Source organism: Coturnix japonica, chromosome 5 (assembly GCF_054131305.1).
Source record: "Coturnix japonica strain WE chromosome 5, WE-NBRP24, whole genome shotgun sequence".
In the NCBI taxonomy this organism is placed as follows: Eukaryota; Metazoa; Chordata; class Aves; order Galliformes; family Phasianidae; genus Coturnix; species Coturnix japonica.
In genome coordinates this window covers 42,550,248-42,566,936 of record NC_140667.1, presented here as the reverse complement: position 1 = coordinate 42,566,936, position 16,689 = coordinate 42,550,248, and the positions used below count along the sequence as shown (strand labels likewise).

The window sequence follows — 16,689 nt, the reverse complement described above, 5'->3', positions numbered from 1 at the left end:
GACAGTTGGTTGTTCCAGTTTACATAGTGAATGCAGCCTGACAGGACGTGTCTACATTTACATGATGTACTCAAGGAAGATGTAAGTAGTTGGGAAGTGAGTTGGGAGCAGTAGTGGGTATGATCTTGCTCAGCGACTTTCACTTCTTTATTTATAAAGATCTAGAGGTATTTCAGAAAACAGAAATAATGGGATCCCTCCCTTGGTCAGTGCTTTTTATTCTTAATAACATTTGCCCACATTGCAAGAGAGCCTTGTGTACATTGTATTAAAAATGGCTCAGTCGTCTTAATTGCATTTGAACTGTAACCATGGTATGGTTTACAGGATAAGCCCAAAGCACTATATGGAGTGTTTTACATTTCTTTTGAAGGAAAAGTCATTAAGTGCTTTGAACATGAATGAGATGGAGAGGAAGGAATAATAGTATATTCAGCAGCTTCTCAAAAAGTATTGTATGAAATAGTTAAGAACGTGTTGTCTTTTGTAAGGTAACTAGAAACTTACATGCACTTAATATTTTGGAGAGTTTGTGTGTCCCTGAGTGATAAAGGCTGCTATATAACTTAAATTATACACACATGTACATGGATGTTGTACATGACATTGCAGTTGAACCTGGAGACTTTATTGGATGTATTTATAAAGATGATTCACATGCCATTTCCTGACAGCTTCACCTGACAACAGGCCCCCTTGGGCTCTTAGATTCCTTCCTTAGCTGTCCTAGACTGAAGATGGAGCAGTGTCTTTGCTGTGGCTGAGACTCAGTGCTGATTGCTCTCATGTACGCTTCCCAGCTTTGAGCCTAGGTTTACTGGGGTGCCAGACAAAAGATGTTCTCAGCATCTTGACCTTGAAGGGGCACGTCTCTGCGCTGATCAAAATGAATGACTACTGACCACAGATCCTTCTTTTCTCTAGCAGAAATGTCTGTGGATAAACCTACTTGCCAAGGCCACTTGAATGATTTCCAGCAGAGTTCACTGCTTATGGATGCAGCTTACTGTGTTCCGGTGGCAAGTGCTGTTTCAGCTTGGTTCTTGTATTAATTTTTTCCTACTGGTGATCAGGTTGAGCCATGCTGACTCATGGAGATGTTCTGTTTCAGCTTCTTTGTCTAAGTTTGTTGCACGAGATCCTTCCCTTGAGGCTGCAGAAGTTTCTCTGATGAATTTCAAACACAGAGTACCTCTCCCCCAGTGAAACATACCCTTACACTAATGGAAGTAATCCAAGGTTTCCAGATTTTCTTCTGCTGTACACAGAGGAGAGCTATTCTTGGGCAACAGTGCCCAATGCCAGATCGATCTCCTATATCGTAAGAGTGGAAAGATCTGAAAGCTGGAATGTCTTGCAGTAAGTTGCCTATAGAACACACCTATCTGTAATGTGTCTATGCTAGAGGTACCACAGGTCCACTGGTTTGAGGAAGAGTCGGGTCAGATGTGAAAGCAAAAGGACACACGAGTTTCTGCTTTGGTTCACCCACAGCATCAATGTAAAACTGAGTAAGAAGTTACCAGCAAGTGAAGTTTTTAAAGGTAAGTTATGTACATGAACGTTCTCTATTTGTTCTCCCAGAGGTGTTGGTCTCCCACAGGGATTTTCTGACACAACTCTATGCACACAACTCTGATTTTGGGCTCAGACCTGGAGTTACTCAGCATTAAGGTGGAATTACACTCACTAACTATGAATCCCTTTACATACAGACTTGGGGTGATTTGGGCTGAATAATATGGATTTTGGTACTCCGCTTGTAAACAACTCTAAGTGACATGTACAAAGATGTTGTATCTGCTCTGCCCACCTAAAGGAGTTCAGAGGCAGTCAGTAGTGAGTTCATCTGTGCTAGCATCGTTTATGGTATTAGGTTAGCTTTGCTTCAAGTATTCCTTGCCCTTGAGTTCACTTCTCATCTCTAGCTAACCTGCTTTCCAAAGCTGCTTGTGAAGTATTTGCTTGTGCTTATCGGTGTCCCTCTGCTGCCATCTGCCTCTCGGCTACAAAGCAGAACAGAATATCGGTGGGAAGGTTCTGCTGCCCTACCACCACCATCCGCCTCTGTTGTCGTAGGGCAACACAACAACATAGGAGGCGTTACCTTTGGAGCAGCGCTCCTAGTTCTGTTCTGGTTACGCACAGCTTCGTTTGTTGCTATTTGCATTTGCTTTGTTGGCCGTGTTGCTAAGGGACGGCTGCGGGCAACGCGCCGCTCGGTACCGGGGCTACACTGCAGCGCCCGCGGCGGCCGGCGGGGGGAGCCGGAGCTGCGGCGGGCGGTCAGGGCTGAGCCGGGCGGGGATGAGCGGCCCCGTGCTTGGATCCGTGGGGCTCGTCCGACGGTGTGAGTGCTGCACACACTGCTGCTAACAGGTGATATCCAGGCTGTGAGGAGCAGGAAAGTGCACTTGTATTCTGACTTCCTGCAGAGCGCTCTGCGTTTTTCAGATCTCAGTAAGCCCTTTTTGGCTGTTCATCCCGCGCTGTAAGCGCCATAACAACAGCCGTGCGATTTAGTTAATGAAATACGTTCCCGAGACGGGAGATGACGGGGCTGCAGGAGTTAAATCTCAGCACTGGTCCAGTCGGGCACAGAGCAATGCTGGCTGTCCGTGCTGTCCGTGCTGTCCGTGCCCGGACGGGGTCACTGTTGTCAGCAGCGCCGTGTGTGCCGGCCGTGTGCCCAGCAGCTCCGGGACCACGAGGGCGAGCTGTGTTAAACTGCGTGCAGCCAAGTTCCTCCCCGGCAGTGGCTGTGCTCTGAGTCTGTGTGCTGTGACTGCAGGAGCACACAACGCTGGGTTAGTTTTTCCAACTGAAGCACCACGCGCGGTGTCAGCACGGCGCACCCCGCCCCGGGGCAGCGCTACGGAGCGGTGCCACGTGCCCGCCGTGCTGCGGCCGCTCCCGGCCGAGCGCGGAGCTGCAGCCCGGGCGGTTCCGCCCCGCAGCCGCGTTGGGCTCCGGATCGCGCAGGTGCGCACGGCCAACACACACCGCGGGCTGCCGTGACCCAGGCGGCAGCGACCGAGGCCGAGCAGCGCCCCGCGGCCCCGCGCCGTCCCGCCCCTCCCGCCCTTGCGGCCGTTCCATTGGTGCGCGCTGTCCGCTCGGCGGCGCCCATTGGCCGCGGGAGCTGCCCGTCACCGCGCGGCCGCGGCCCGGCTCTAATTGGCGGCGCGAGGGCGCGCCCAGCCACAGGTAGCGCGGCGGACGGAGCGGGACTGACGGGGCGGGCGGAGCCGGGCGGCTGTGCTGGGCTGTGCCGGGCTGTACCGGGCTGTACCGCACTGTACCGCACCGCGCTGTGCTGTACTGTGTTGTGCAGCACCGCGTGTAACGGAGCGGACCCGCTGCGCGCTCCGTGCCGCCGCCGCTCCCTCTCCTCGGGGTCGCCCCTCGGCCGGTCTCTCCGCTCCCCACGGCTCGTCTCGCTGACCCCGCGGTCTCGTGCCCGGGTGTCGGCCCGGTGCCGGCTCTGGGGGAGGCGGAGCGGCGCCGGTCCGGCCCCTCGGGCTGGAGGGCGATGGGCCGAGCGGGGTCGGCGCTGTAGGCGGCAGCTGCCGGGCAGCGGGGCCATGGGCTCGGAGCCTTTGTCTGCCGACTGAGCCGCCCCGCCGCCCGCCCTGCCCCGGCGACATGGACGTGACCATCTCCGAGCTGCTGGAGCTGTTCCTGCAGAGCCCCCTGGTGACCTGGGTGAGTGCCCGAGGGGTCCGCGACTCGGGGCGGGGGGAGCCGGGTCCCCACCTGCCGCGGGGTTGGGGGCCGCTCCAGCCCCTTCCCCCCCCCCCCCTCAACGCGCCTCCGCCCTTCGTTCCCCGGCAGGTGAAAACCTTCGGATCGCTGGGGGGTGGCGGCGAGGACAAGCTCGGCATGTACATGGAGCTGGCGGACGGCGTCCTGCTCAACAGGATCATGCTGCAGATGTGAGTGGGGCGGGGGGTCCCTGCGGGGCTGGGAGCAGCGATTCGGCGGCTGCTTCCTGATGGCTGCTGGAAACTGCCGAGCACAAAGGGAAACTCGAGGCGATCCGGTTTGATCGCCTGCTCGGCCGCGTTGTGGTTTGGTGCCTTTCTAAAAACAGTTGGCTCTTTTCTGGCCGTTCTTGTGCTTCGGGGGAGGCGTGTTGCGTTATAAATAAGGAAATGAAAGTACTTTAGAGAATGAAGCTTTGCTGGGACGGTTGCATCTGAAACGTGTCCTTGTGCCGTTGTGAGCTCTGCGTTCAGTACTGAGCCGAGCTCAGCTGCTCGTGGGAGTTGTGTTATTATCTTTAAAAGTGCTCATCTTTGGAAAATGAACTGAAAAACAGAAGCAAACAACCTCCAGCAGTGTGAGATCCCACCTGCCCCAGCTGGCAGCTCTGTTAACCCTGGAGCTCCCGCTGCAGAGCTAACCCAGGCTGTACTTTGGATTGCTAGCGATGGAAATCCTGCACTGAAACCTTAGTAACGAGGACTGAAAGGTGAAGATTTGTGGTTCAGATGAGAATCTAGATCAGGCAGCCTAGCTGGGGGTAGTGCAGTAGTGGCATAAAACTGAATGCAGCGTTGGAAAGGTATCTATTAAAACACAATTGCACTTCTAAAAGAGAGCTGTGTGTGAATTACAGCCTTGAGTATGAGTTCAAATCCAGGCTTGTACCTGTTCCAAATGTGGGAAGCACAGTTTAGTGCTGTGACCGTTGTGTTTGGCATGGAGGTAACCACCCAGACTCTCATGGAGCTGTGGCAGCTGTGAGTCTGGCTGCAGGTTTAACTAACTACTATCGTGCTTATCTAATGTGTGGAAGAATTAATTATTTCAAAACAATGAAAAAGAACTTAATGCTCAGCCACTCCCAGTTCTGGTTACTGAATAGGCTGAAGTTATGTGGTTCCTGAATGACTGTAACGTTCTTGAGTGAGTGATATATTTGAGAAGTGCTTTATCAGTTGACGTATATAATAAAGGAGCTTAAGTATTTTGTAATTGGCCATTGAAATATATCTAGGGAGAGGTAAAATGGTTCGGGTCTGTGGAGCAACTTAATGTTGCTGTGGGGACAGGGAGAGAACATTGAGATCCCATTGAAATAAGGAATTGCAGTGTATAGGCTGGCAGGGCGCAGTGACACCATTTGGCATTCAGTTGCATGTTGGTGAGAAGTACCCTGGCATATTTACTTGCCTCAAGCAGTCAAGAAAATAAGTTTTCCTTCCAAAAGCCATCTCTGCCAGCAGCGTTGCAGGCAGTGTTCCTGGGGGAAGCCCAAGCAGCACTGAGCAGGGAACTGTCCCATTATTCACTATAATTCTCCCTTTTTATGTAGCCTTGGCAGCATTTCTAGCGATGGCTCAGGAGCTTGAAACTAAGACATTTGTACTGAGAGCCTGGAGCTGTTTGACTGCAGAAAGATCACGATTGTGTTGATGTATCCTGACCGAGTGAGGTGTCGTCTGTGACCTTCACTTTTTCAGTCTTAACCTTTAGAAATTGTGCTACAATTACTGTTTGCCTATAAATTGAGGGAGCCTTTCAAGGGGTGTTTCTGCCTCCAAGCCTTCAGAATAGAAAAATAAACATGTTTTAAAAATGCCTGCTCTCATCAGTTCCACAAGCTTTGGGCTGTAGGGATGATTTTGGTGGTTGGATTGAGATTTTTTGCCCTCTTCAAGTGTTATTGATGAGAGCCTTTGGTGATGTCTGATAGAATATGGTGTGCTGTGAGTAACCCTTACCTGAAAGCACGTGTGCACAGAGTACAGGAAAGTGGAGTAAAACAGAGGGCTTCCAATTAGGATAGCTGTCTTACATGTGTTAGTTCACTTCTTAGTTTTTCAGATTTAATTCTGCTTGCTTTTTAGAACACAACACCAGTGTGCTGCAGAGCATGACATTTCTTTTGATAAAGGTTCTAAAAGCAGAATTATTTTTAATTTCTTTATTGAAGCTAAAATGCTTCTATCCTGCAGCCAGTTGATGTTTAGTGTGTGCCTGGAAAGTCTGGTGTCTCTGCAGAAATCCAGATAGACCTGTTGAGGTGAGACTGCTGAGCGAAAGGAAGGCTGCAGCTCTTAGAGGTGCCCAGTGGCACTGCTTCTAGCACTAGCTGGCTTTGGTTGTAGTGCTCTTTGCCAGCTCAGAGCAGGCAAAAATCCAATTTCCTCAATGCTGGGTTTGTATTGGCCACGTCACCAGAGAGATGGGGGACTTCTGCTGTGCCTCCTGCCTGTCAGGACCCCACTTGCTACCTGGAATGGGTGATGGGGGCTGTGCCTTCCCCCATCTTCCTCCAGCCTGTTTGGTTCTGCTGTGGGGCTTTTTTTAGCCCCTGAAGGAGTGAGACCCCTATTGAAAAGGTGATCTAGGGTTGTTAACTCTGAGTTGTGGTGCTGCAGCAGATGAATCCAGCAGAAGAGGCGCATAACAGCATTTGGTTTTCCACTTACATCTTAAAGGCTTCTTTTTTCAAGGTTATTTTTGTGTTGTTTTTGAGTGGTTTCCTTTTCTTGTGCATACCCCAACCTGCTCGTGCGTGGAGGACATATTGACATGGCACGTTTGTTGTAGCGAATTAATAGTCTTTATTGAAAATGCTTATGTTAATCTTCAGAGTGCAGCTGTTGTGTCCTGAGCTGCTGTGTTTCTCTCACGTTGATGTGTGTCAAGTAAATAAACTTCTCTGTGGACAAATCTAACCCTTTTTATATGGTTTCCAATTGCTCCTCTATGAGCACGTGGCTCAGCACAGACTGCTCTCACTGTTGTGCCGCAGTTGTGGTCTGACACCAGGAGTGCAAGCAAGTATTTTTGCTGTTCAAACTCCTATTAAAAGTTTTATCTGGGACACAATGCAGGAGTTCATACATGCAGACACATCAGTGCTTTCGTACTGATTGGTCCTAATCCTTCTGACTGATGGTAGACTCTGCTTTTCTGCTAAAGCATTCAGGAAGCGGAAGTGCGTTTCAGGAGTGCATCTGATTAAATCATTTGCACTAAGGCCTCTAAGTTCTCAGTAATGGATTTCCGAATTTCAGCAGCTGCCCCAGTATATGGTACTGTCATCTTAAGCTTGGGCCACGTGATGGGAGCAGCCCAACTGCCTTGCTGCTGCTGTGGTTTACAGCAAGCAGTGTGCTGAGTGGGAGGCTGATACGATACACATCCGTTTAACAAAACTGCCTTTTGAAGTGCACTTTTTACCACTTTTTCAGTTAATTTAGAAACCCATCCAGCAGGTTCATCCCTCTGTAAAGAGGAGAGAGCTGAATGATGGGAGAGCTGGGCTAACCCAAGGCCAGTGCACTCTGTGCCTCCCCTCAGAGAGGTGGGTGTGCTTGTGCTGCTGATGTGTTCTGATATTAATGAACCTTGGGCCCAGTTTGAGGGCTTCTTCCTCATTTATCTGGATTATTTGTCCCAAATTGCTCAAGCAGGGTTGTCTTTTTGAATTTTAGAAGCAAAATAGATTGTTTTACCCTTTGCTTTGTTGTTTTGGTTTCATTAATTGATGGCTTAAGGGGGTGAATGTTCAGGTAGCGCTGCTGACAGCTCCACGTGCCCTGACTTCATGGTTCGCCTTCCCTGCCCTTTGTTTCCTCTTTGCCTCCATTAAAAGCCTGAGGAAGGCATACAAATTGGAGGGCTTGAGTGCTTGTGTGTGCAGTGAGGCCCAAGACCTCCTAGTAGCTTCTTGTGTTTTTTTACTTGCTGCCCTCAGACACGCTGCCTCTGCCCTATTTAGAGAACATCTTTGGTACTGGGAGGAGTAGGTGGTTTTTAACAAGCAGGAGACTGTGCTTCTCTTTGTGTGTAAGGGAAAGACCAAACATCACCAATGGAGAAAAAGCAACCAAACAGAAAAACAGATGTCTGTGAGGCTGCTGTCAGGGATTTTTCAGATGCGTTCAGGCACCGATTCTTCCCTTTCTGTGGTTACCAGTGTTAAAAAATATCCCTCATCAGTGTTCATTGTGATCCTGGGAGAAGCTCACTTAGTGGAAGTGTCACCAAGCAAACAAGTGTGTTAGTGTGCAGAGCGCAGCGCCAACAGCTCCGTGTACTTTAAGGCAGAAGCTTCTTTCAGCACAGAATTTACCTCTTACTGTGTGATTTTCAGCCAGATACTGTTCTTCCAGTGGTGCTGCTTGGTGTGCTGTGGGGCCGGAGTTGTGGTTGGGGTGGCTGAGCAGAAGTCTGACTTTGCAGCATCTGAGGAGCGGAAGGAAGATCAGGGGATATAGAGGGTGGGGGCAGTGTTTTGGTAACAAGGAAGGGGTTTCAGGGCTCAGGAAGCTTCTGGGGAGGAGAAAGCAAACCTTGAGGGGGTGTTGAGCTGCGGGCACTGCTAGAGAGAGGAGACTCAGCACTAATGACTTTGTGCTGCCTCCAATATGTGTATGATGTTGAATTAGCGTGAAACTGTAAGACTTTCTTTTTATAACAGATTAATGTGTGAAAACAAAACAACAACAAGAAACACAGAACAACATAGCAATATTTTTTCCCCCTATTGTTTAGTATGGCAGCTGCTGCCAAACAGCTGAGGTTCTCTTCCTGGCTGCAGACCAGCATCGCTGCCTGACTGTGGTGACAGCAAGAGCTTGTATGCAGGATTGGGGAAGTTCAGCTTGGCCCTTCTTCTTGGCCAGCTTCTCTCTTTTAAAAGCCTTCCCCCCTTCCCCCCCACACACATTAGATTCCTAGTTTGCCTAAAATGGCTAAGCATCCAGCTCCTTGCAGGATAAAACAGCAGATGTTGACACAGGGTACGGGAAGCAGGGTAATCTGAGTACAAGCCATTTACATTTCCACTGCTTGCTGTTTTGCTGAAGACCCATTACTGGCAAACAATGTCTGCGTGTGTGGCTTCCACGTTGTTCTGTCTGAACGAAGGAAGTCGTTCACGCTTCGGGTGCTGAGCAGCAGAAACTGTACAAAACTTTAATGTAGGTTCTAGTCCAAAAGCTTGATAAGGTTGCTTCTTTGTCCTTCATAATGTGTCACAGTGCTGGTCACTACGTGAAAACCACTGCTGGTGTGAGGACTGGGAGGAGTCCTGCTGGTTTGCGTCAGGGCAGTTTGGATGGTTGCTGCATCAATTTGTTTGAACCCTGGCACCTCAGCACTGTCCCTGATGTTATCTGCTGCCAAGGCAGCCGTGTTTCCGTGTCTGGAGCGTTGCTTTGGGATCATTGTGCATTTAAAAAAGCAAAGTAAAAATTTGGTATACGTACATAAGCTTTGGCAGATACACTTTAAAAATAAACACTGGATCAGTTTTTTCTCTTAGCTCCTAGTCAACACCGGAGTTCAGTATTTGGCACTGTAAGATCTGCGAATGGCTTAATTAACAGCCAGAGCAGGGCTCTGGGAAGCAGGTGTTGGAATTGTGTAGGAGTTTGCTGATAAGAGCTTTTATTACAGGGGAAATGCTGGGCTTTGATCTATGGTATTGGTAGATAAAGGTTTTTAGGTTTTCTTGCCAAGATGTTATGATACACACAGAATGTGAAAGTACATATCTATATTAATCATTAGCAGCTTTTGGGCTTTTTTTTTTTTTTAATGGGAGAAATAAAGTTGCTTCAAGTATCAATTTGGTTTCCTTTCATTAAAATCAGACAGAAGCTTTAGACTTTTCCCTGACCTTTTCACAGAGGTTTTTTCCTCCATGATAAAATATATGCCTACTTGTCTTAATATTGCATCAACATATGAAGTCTTGAAGCTCAGTAGAATTAGAGCTGATAATTAATGATACCCTGGGTATATGAGAGGGAGGGATAATCTAACTACCACTGGTAGCTGGATGCAATAAAAGTTCAGTGCTCCCTTTTCCTTTTGCTTCCTTGGGGTGTATAACTCATCTGAGTTTTTCCAGTTTGTGTGGTGATCAAGTGTTAATACTCTTCTCTGGACTTGAAGTCCTAAAGCCAGGGTCTTCTCTAGGCTTGCCTTTGTTTGAGTGAGGTAAAACCCATATTAACAAAGACTCCTTTGGTCCAGTTTGCACAAGCTACATATGGTCTGTGCCTCAGGGAAATAAAAATAAGGAGGGAAGCTGCTCAGAATTGCTGTGTGGGTTAACCTAACTTCGATGGCATGCAATGAGATCTCCTAGTTACACAAAAGTGCAAAGCTTATTGTATCATGAATTAATGTGTATGTATCGCACATACTTGTGTCAATAACTTAACGAACAGATATTTTAAGGCCCTTCCTAGTAGGACGTTATTGAGATGTTAAGTTCTACCACCAAGGAAACACATAATTAATTTTCTTTTTCCTCTGTTCATAGAGACCCTCGACCAACCAACCAACGTGTTAACAAGCATGTAAATAATGATGTCTATCTTCGGGTTCAAAACCTGACCATCTTAGTCAGAAACATTAAGACTTACTATCAGGTAAGATCTGCTCTTTGCTAATCTGTGGTGATTGTTCTACTGTGTGTGCAGTTAATGCAGGAGCTGGTGGAAACTACAGGAAATGGAGAGGAAATGGTGTTAGTGTAAAAGTACTTCCAACTGTGCTTTCCTTAAGAAATAATTCCTTCTCTAGTGTCATGGCTCTGTGTTTTGGAGGGGAAGCTTACTGACAGTGCAGTGCTTTTGGATGTGAGACTTGCTTAAAACAAATAACCTTCTCTTAAAGGGATTGCCACCAAAACCGCTTGTGAAGTACTGTGTTTGCTAGAAATGAAAAGCACAGGTTTACATAATAACGAGGAAAAGCAAACTTTTACTTGTATTGAAGACAGGCTTCCAACACTATGTAACTGTTTTTTAGGCGTTAAGCAAATTGTTAGATCTGTCTGCCTTCTACTCTAACAGACCTAAACGCAGGGATGACTGCAGCTTCTCACAAATGGTGCTCTTCTCAGGTGACATCCTTGAACTGACCGTCTGTGTCCCTCTACTAAGACAGTGACAGCTGAATGCTTTTGCAGACTTAAATACATGTTGGGTTCTGCTGAAAAGCCCTTGGAGTGAATTCAGTTACTGTAAATAGACTTTCAGTATGCACACTGTTGTGTATATTTAGGCTTGCTGAGAGAAGTAACTGTTCTGCTGTTTCCTTTTATGTGTGCTTTTTGCCAGCTGTGAATGTTATGTAGCATAAACTAGTCTGAAAACTACTGAGATACTCCTGTAAATGGCTCACTCATATAATGGACAAAATAACTAAACTGTGAATGCCTTGATCCTGGGCGCTTCACTTTTTTGTACATACAGGAGAGACTGTGTTGTCTTTGTACTCAAAATACAGAGAAATTAAATATTGCAACTGCAGTTAAATTATAACTCTATTATTATAGAGTCTTTCACTGCCGTCATCTTCCAGTGCTGTCTGCTCTGTTCCATATTTAACGCCACATATTCTTTACTCTGGATATGCATGGAGAAGTTATCCATATGTCTTCTGGCTTCCATAAGCAAGTCGTAGCTGCATTAGTAAAATTGAGGGTGTAACTTTAGGTTTGAAATGTGGGAGGACATGATGTGTTCCTGAAAGCAGCTGACCTATGTCTCTGTGGTTGAGAATGGGAGAAGCTGATACAATGTGATGTCATTCCCAAGACTTGTGATTTGTGAGGGGGGAATTCCATTTGGTCTTAACTGGAGGCTGAAGTATGTACTTTCTTGGTTATCCATAGTGCAGTATAGGTGCATGCACAGAGTCTACAAGGAAAATGGACTGTATTTAAGGTGTTGAAATTAAAGCTTTTTCTTCAAGCAAACTGCTTGTCCTGATAGTCTGACCTTTTTATTTTAATACTAAGCAAAGAGAAAACAGATTTGGAGAGGAAATGATTCAGAATCATGTGCTATGTTCTTTGATGTCTTGTTGCCCTAGTTGTTGAGCTGTGTAATCATAATCCAATAAAGCTAGGAACCACTGAATAAGATGAAAGCACATAATTTTTAATAGAAAACAGTAGTCGGGGCTCTCAGGAGGCTCAGGAATGGTATTCCACTTGTAGTCCAGGAAACATCAAGTACAATAAATCTTGCTGCTTAAAGGCTATGTATATAATGCATGTAAACAGCAGTCATGGGAATTGATCATTCTTTGCATTTGGTCCTGAAAACAGGTGGTTACAACATATCGTAACTTTTTTTGTGTGATGGTAGCATAGGAAACTTATTTGTCCTTGTTGCAGTTGTATCTTCAAGGCCCTCTGTGCCACTGATCTCTCTCTCTGATGTTGAGGGCCAATGTAATAAAATAACAGGCACTGCTTTTTGAGCAGCTGTTCTGTAAGTATCGCTAGGCCTGCTGCTTATATTGATATTGTTTTTTTTTGTTGTTTGCTTGTCTTAAGTTGCTTGAAGTTGTAGGTGCTGCTTGCAGCAGTGCTGTTACGATAGTTGAAGTGAGGGTAGTGTTCTACTGACCGAACACACAGACTGGATTTTGGTTGCAGGCTGGCAGTGGGAGGGGAAAGTTCCTGACGAACAATGATAATGTGAATCTGTTATTTCCTCAAGGGAAACTAAAGGTCTACAGATACAGCCTTGGTCTTGACACTTCACATTCACTTTCACCCGATAGGCCCAAGTCAAGGTTATAGCTTAGTTATTGGATTTGATAGGCTGAGTCTTCTCATGTTTTGTAGACTAATGCTAGTTGGTATGATAGAATAATAATCCCTCTGTGTGTTATGCAGGAACAGTCAAGGATGTGGTATGGATTTGTGTTACTGGAAATCCATTACTGAGAGAGGTGACTTCAAAGGCTACTAAAAATAAGTTAGACTCTTAAAATGGGGACACCTTATGTTGCTACAGTTTTTATAGAGATAGATAGATACATATATATTTAATTGTATATTATTTATGACATAAGTAATTGAGGACATAAGAGTGGTTACTTCTGGTAGCAGGCAGACATTTGTGCATTCCGTGCTGTCTGAGCAGTTGCACCTCTGCAGGTCTGTTCCTGGGCTGAGGGCCTCTGCTTTGGAAACAAGGCAAATGACTCATTTTGCTGTGGGATTTCTTGTGCATTCAAGGGAATCTGTCATTAGCTGTGTTTAATAACTGTTTCAGCCCCAGTCTGCTGGAGAAATGGTGGGTCATAAAACTTCTGGAGTTGGTTCCATCTCTTAACAAAGGGCTGAGCAAGGCAGAATGCGTTTGTTGCTCATTGTATGACACAATGTCTCCTCTTGTTCAGACTGAGTTCATAGACTTGGCTGTCTTTAAACTGAAATTTACAATGGTTTTGTATGATGCAGCTCAGTACAGTGAGAATGAGCCACTGCATAGCTGTAATGAGGATGTTGATTAAAGGAATTGATAGAGAATGGAGTGTACTGGGGATGGAATGCTTGCCTGCTTCTCACTGGGGCTGATGTTGTGCATCCTTGTCCAAGGGTGAAATCTTCCCTATGTTCTACAGTTAACCAGTGTTCGTGGGTCTGGCTGACCTCAAGCTGTGGTCTGCTGCCTTGTCATGTTGGCACAGTTGGGAATGTCAGTCTGCATGCCAGCAATGGATAGCCCAGTGTAACAGGCGTGAATTTATCTTGCTATTCCTGAACACACTCTTCTCTTGGTTATGTTTCTGTTGTGAGCTTTACTTGGGATCAGCCCCTAGTCCAATTAGTTTGAAAACAGTTCAGGTGCAAGTATCGGAAGACCTAATAATGTTTGACTTCACAGGAATAAACATGCTTGACCCAGGTTCATAAGGTTCATAGTGTGTTGTTATGGCCCTTAATTGCTCTGGCACCTTCTGTTTCTTTTCAGAGGGGTGATTAATCCCAGCTGTAGCAGCTGTCTTCACAGTGGCCTGCGACAGAGTGTGTTGATAGGGTTTGTTTGTTTTTAAAACATTATAAGCTACAACAGCCTCTGATTGTATCCATCGGTGGAGGGGAGAAGATAAAACACATGGCTTTGCTGTGCTATAGAGAGTATATAAATCCTATAGGTGAAATGACCGTGTGTGAAGAGCTGCCCAAATCTCTGCAGCGCTTGGAGAGCACTCTCAGACTGAGGGGCTTGGAAAGGGCTAAAGGCAGGTGGTGGGTCACAGTGGCCTTGTGCATCCTCTGCTCCTGTCAGTTGATGGATTCAGAAGTTTAAGGAGCTAATGGTTGCTTTGGTAGCAGCTTATTTAAAAACAAACAAAAGCGACCCCCAAAAAAGTAATTTAATGAAAGGATTTGTTTTGATGCCGGCTAGTTTCTTAACCTTTAATAATGCCACTAACCGTTCCAGCTGTATACACTGCATTCTTAGGCAAAAATTCCTACAGCTTATGTAAAATTTTGTGGTTGCTGGAGAGGATTAAGAACGTTGTCATCTGTTGGCTAGTCTCAGCATGGGTGCTGTGGCCACGTTGGGAGTATGTGGATGAGCAGTGCTGTGGGAAGAAGTGCCATAGTGTGGTCATAACTGTGTTTTGCCTGTAGTTCTTCAGCTGTGGCCCCTGAATACTTTGCAAATCACCTCATATTTCTGAAACAGATGGAAATATGTTTTCATTTAAAAAAAAATAAGTCTATTTATGTGAGCTCTAAAGTGAATTACGACTATGTGGCTTGTGCAGTTGCAATAAAAGGCTCCCATTCCTTAGCATTTTTATTTAAGTTAGGGTGTGGAGGAGTAAAGATGGAGCTATTTACTGAGCTTTCTAGGACTTTTATCACCTCAATTCCTACCTGCCCCAGCTGAGCTCGGGTAATGGTGAAAAAGGATGCTTTGAAAAGCAGGGTGTCCTTCATGTTTCTCAGTCTGCTTTTACTTGTCTGCTCCACATTGGTGTAGAAGAAGTACAAGCAGCAGGACTTCTTATCAATTAAGTGTCATTGTGTTAATGAATTAAAAGGAGTTAGCTGCCTGTGAATTGGCTGCTATTGTGAGCTCTGACACTGGGGCTGCAGTAGTTCTGAGACTGGGTCTTCCATAGGAGAGAGGCTTCTGTCTTCAGGCTGGGGCTGAAGCTGCTTCTCGCTGTGGTTCAGCTGGGGTCTTGCAATACCAATGGCTTCCAGGTGGATGGATAAACAACGCCTGCTTCTGTATTTGGAGCACTGAGTCAGGTTGGGAGCTCTTGGCTGGACTGTGCACATGAATTTGAACTTCCAAGTTCCAGATTTGGGCACAAGTTGTGAACTGGCAACTGTATTTGAGCTGTAAATAAAGTTCTGGAAGTAGAATGTCCTTTTCTGTATGTTAAAATCTTTCCCTGCTAGGCTTGCTGATTCTAGTGGCCTATAAATCCCCTCCTTGGCAAAGTAAACGCCAAAATGCTAGAAATACACTTAGAAGTACATTTTCAGAAGTAGGAAAGCATTTCTCTCTCTGAGGGGGGTGGGAAAATTCATACACAGTAACCTACTGAGTTAGATGATAGAACTAAACTTATTATTTTGCTGTTATTGCCTATTGGTACAGCAAGATACAATATGTGTGGATAGCTGCTTTTCTTTGATTCCTGTTCCCTAGAACTCTTAATTTAGCAGCGTGGCAGTGGTGGGAGGAGCCTTTCATCATCTAGAGCTTTAAATTCCAAGATTATTAACACAGTGTCAAGAGCCAGACATCAAAAGCTTCTACAGATAAGCGCTTTCTAATTCGCATGCTTGACTGGTCTTATGCACTTGTGTGTGTGTGTGTTCTCTCCCTTTGCTGTGTGGTTGTATGAGCTGTATTCATACAGACTCCTGACCCATTTCTGTGTTGGGAACTGTCTTGTTGAACCTACCAAAGGTATCATACAGGTTTTGTGGCCTGATTTTGGCAGCTGTGTGTAGAAACACATTAATCAACTGCTAAGGCTATTTTATTTTTTTTTTCTTTTCAACAGCTGTACAGTAAGTTAGCGTGACAGGCAAGTCAGTACTAAGATGCTATCACAGAGATGCTCAGTGTCTCAATGAGGCTGTGGGCCTTACTCAGGAATATACCTGGAGTATGATGTTATCAGCTTTATGTTTCTTTCTACCGCCTGCTGAATTTCACTGGTTGGTTTGAATGCGCCATAGGTCCAGAGTGGCTTTCTGTATGTATTTATTCAGTACTTAACTTTAAGAGGCCTCCTTGGCTCTGCAGTGCCATAGCTGTGCCATACTTTTGGTTAGGTGAGGATGTGCTGCTATCAGGGTGATGGGTGCCAGTCAGTGAGATGCTGGCTGTGGTATGGGCATTCTGGGGTGATGAACTAGTGGTGTGGCCCTCATGTGGGGACAGTGGTGCTGCTCTTCTGCAGGCAGAACACCAGAACAATCAGAAAGATGGTATCATTTAATGTATAGAGTCATAGAATGGCTTGGCTTGGAAGGGACCCTAAAGATCAAGCTCCAATCCCACTGCCATAGACAGGGCCACCCATCTCCAGGACTGGAACTAGGCCAGATTGCCCAGGGCCTCCTGCAGCCTGGTGTTGAACACTTCCAGAGGTGGAGCAGCATCCATCCTGTAGGCATGTTAATAGGCATTTCAGTGAGAAAGAAGCTGGAACAGCTGACTTGTAACTACCAGCCAAACAATCTGAGGCCTATTTTCTGGAACTAGAATTTGGGAAAGGGCAGAACAGACTGGCATGTGTCTGTGCAGCTTTGTCTTTGTTTCTATCTAATAAGCTAGATTGGTGTGAGTTCACAGTGTGCGTAAATGAAGCCCAGCCAGAAGAAGAGCAGCATCCTGAAACAAAACTGTGTGTGTGCACTGGTCAGAACAG

General features: G+C 46.3%; 1 protein-coding gene across 9 annotated transcripts in view; it reads left to right on the top strand.

Annotated features, from left to right (window-relative positions):
- Window positions 1–3,179: 3,179 nt before the first annotated feature.
- Window positions 3,180–16,689, top strand: part of CCDC88C (coiled-coil and HOOK domain protein 88C) — a 78,883-nt gene continuing 65,373 nt past the window's right edge. For 7 of the 9 annotated variants that reach the window (XM_085549373.1, XM_085549377.1, XM_015865273.3 and 4 more), the window contains exons 1-3: window positions 3,180–3,705; window positions 3,835–3,935; window positions 10,295–10,403. In XM_085549373.1, the coding sequence (XP_085405499.1) occupies window positions 3,646–3,705; window positions 3,835–3,935; window positions 10,295–10,403 (270 nt within the window). In that variant the 5' untranslated portion in view covers window positions 3,180–3,645. The remainder of the gene's footprint in view (window positions 3,706–3,834; window positions 3,936–10,294; window positions 10,404–16,689) is intronic. The other 2 variants (XM_085549376.1, XM_085549375.1) reach the window with 2 other exon arrangements.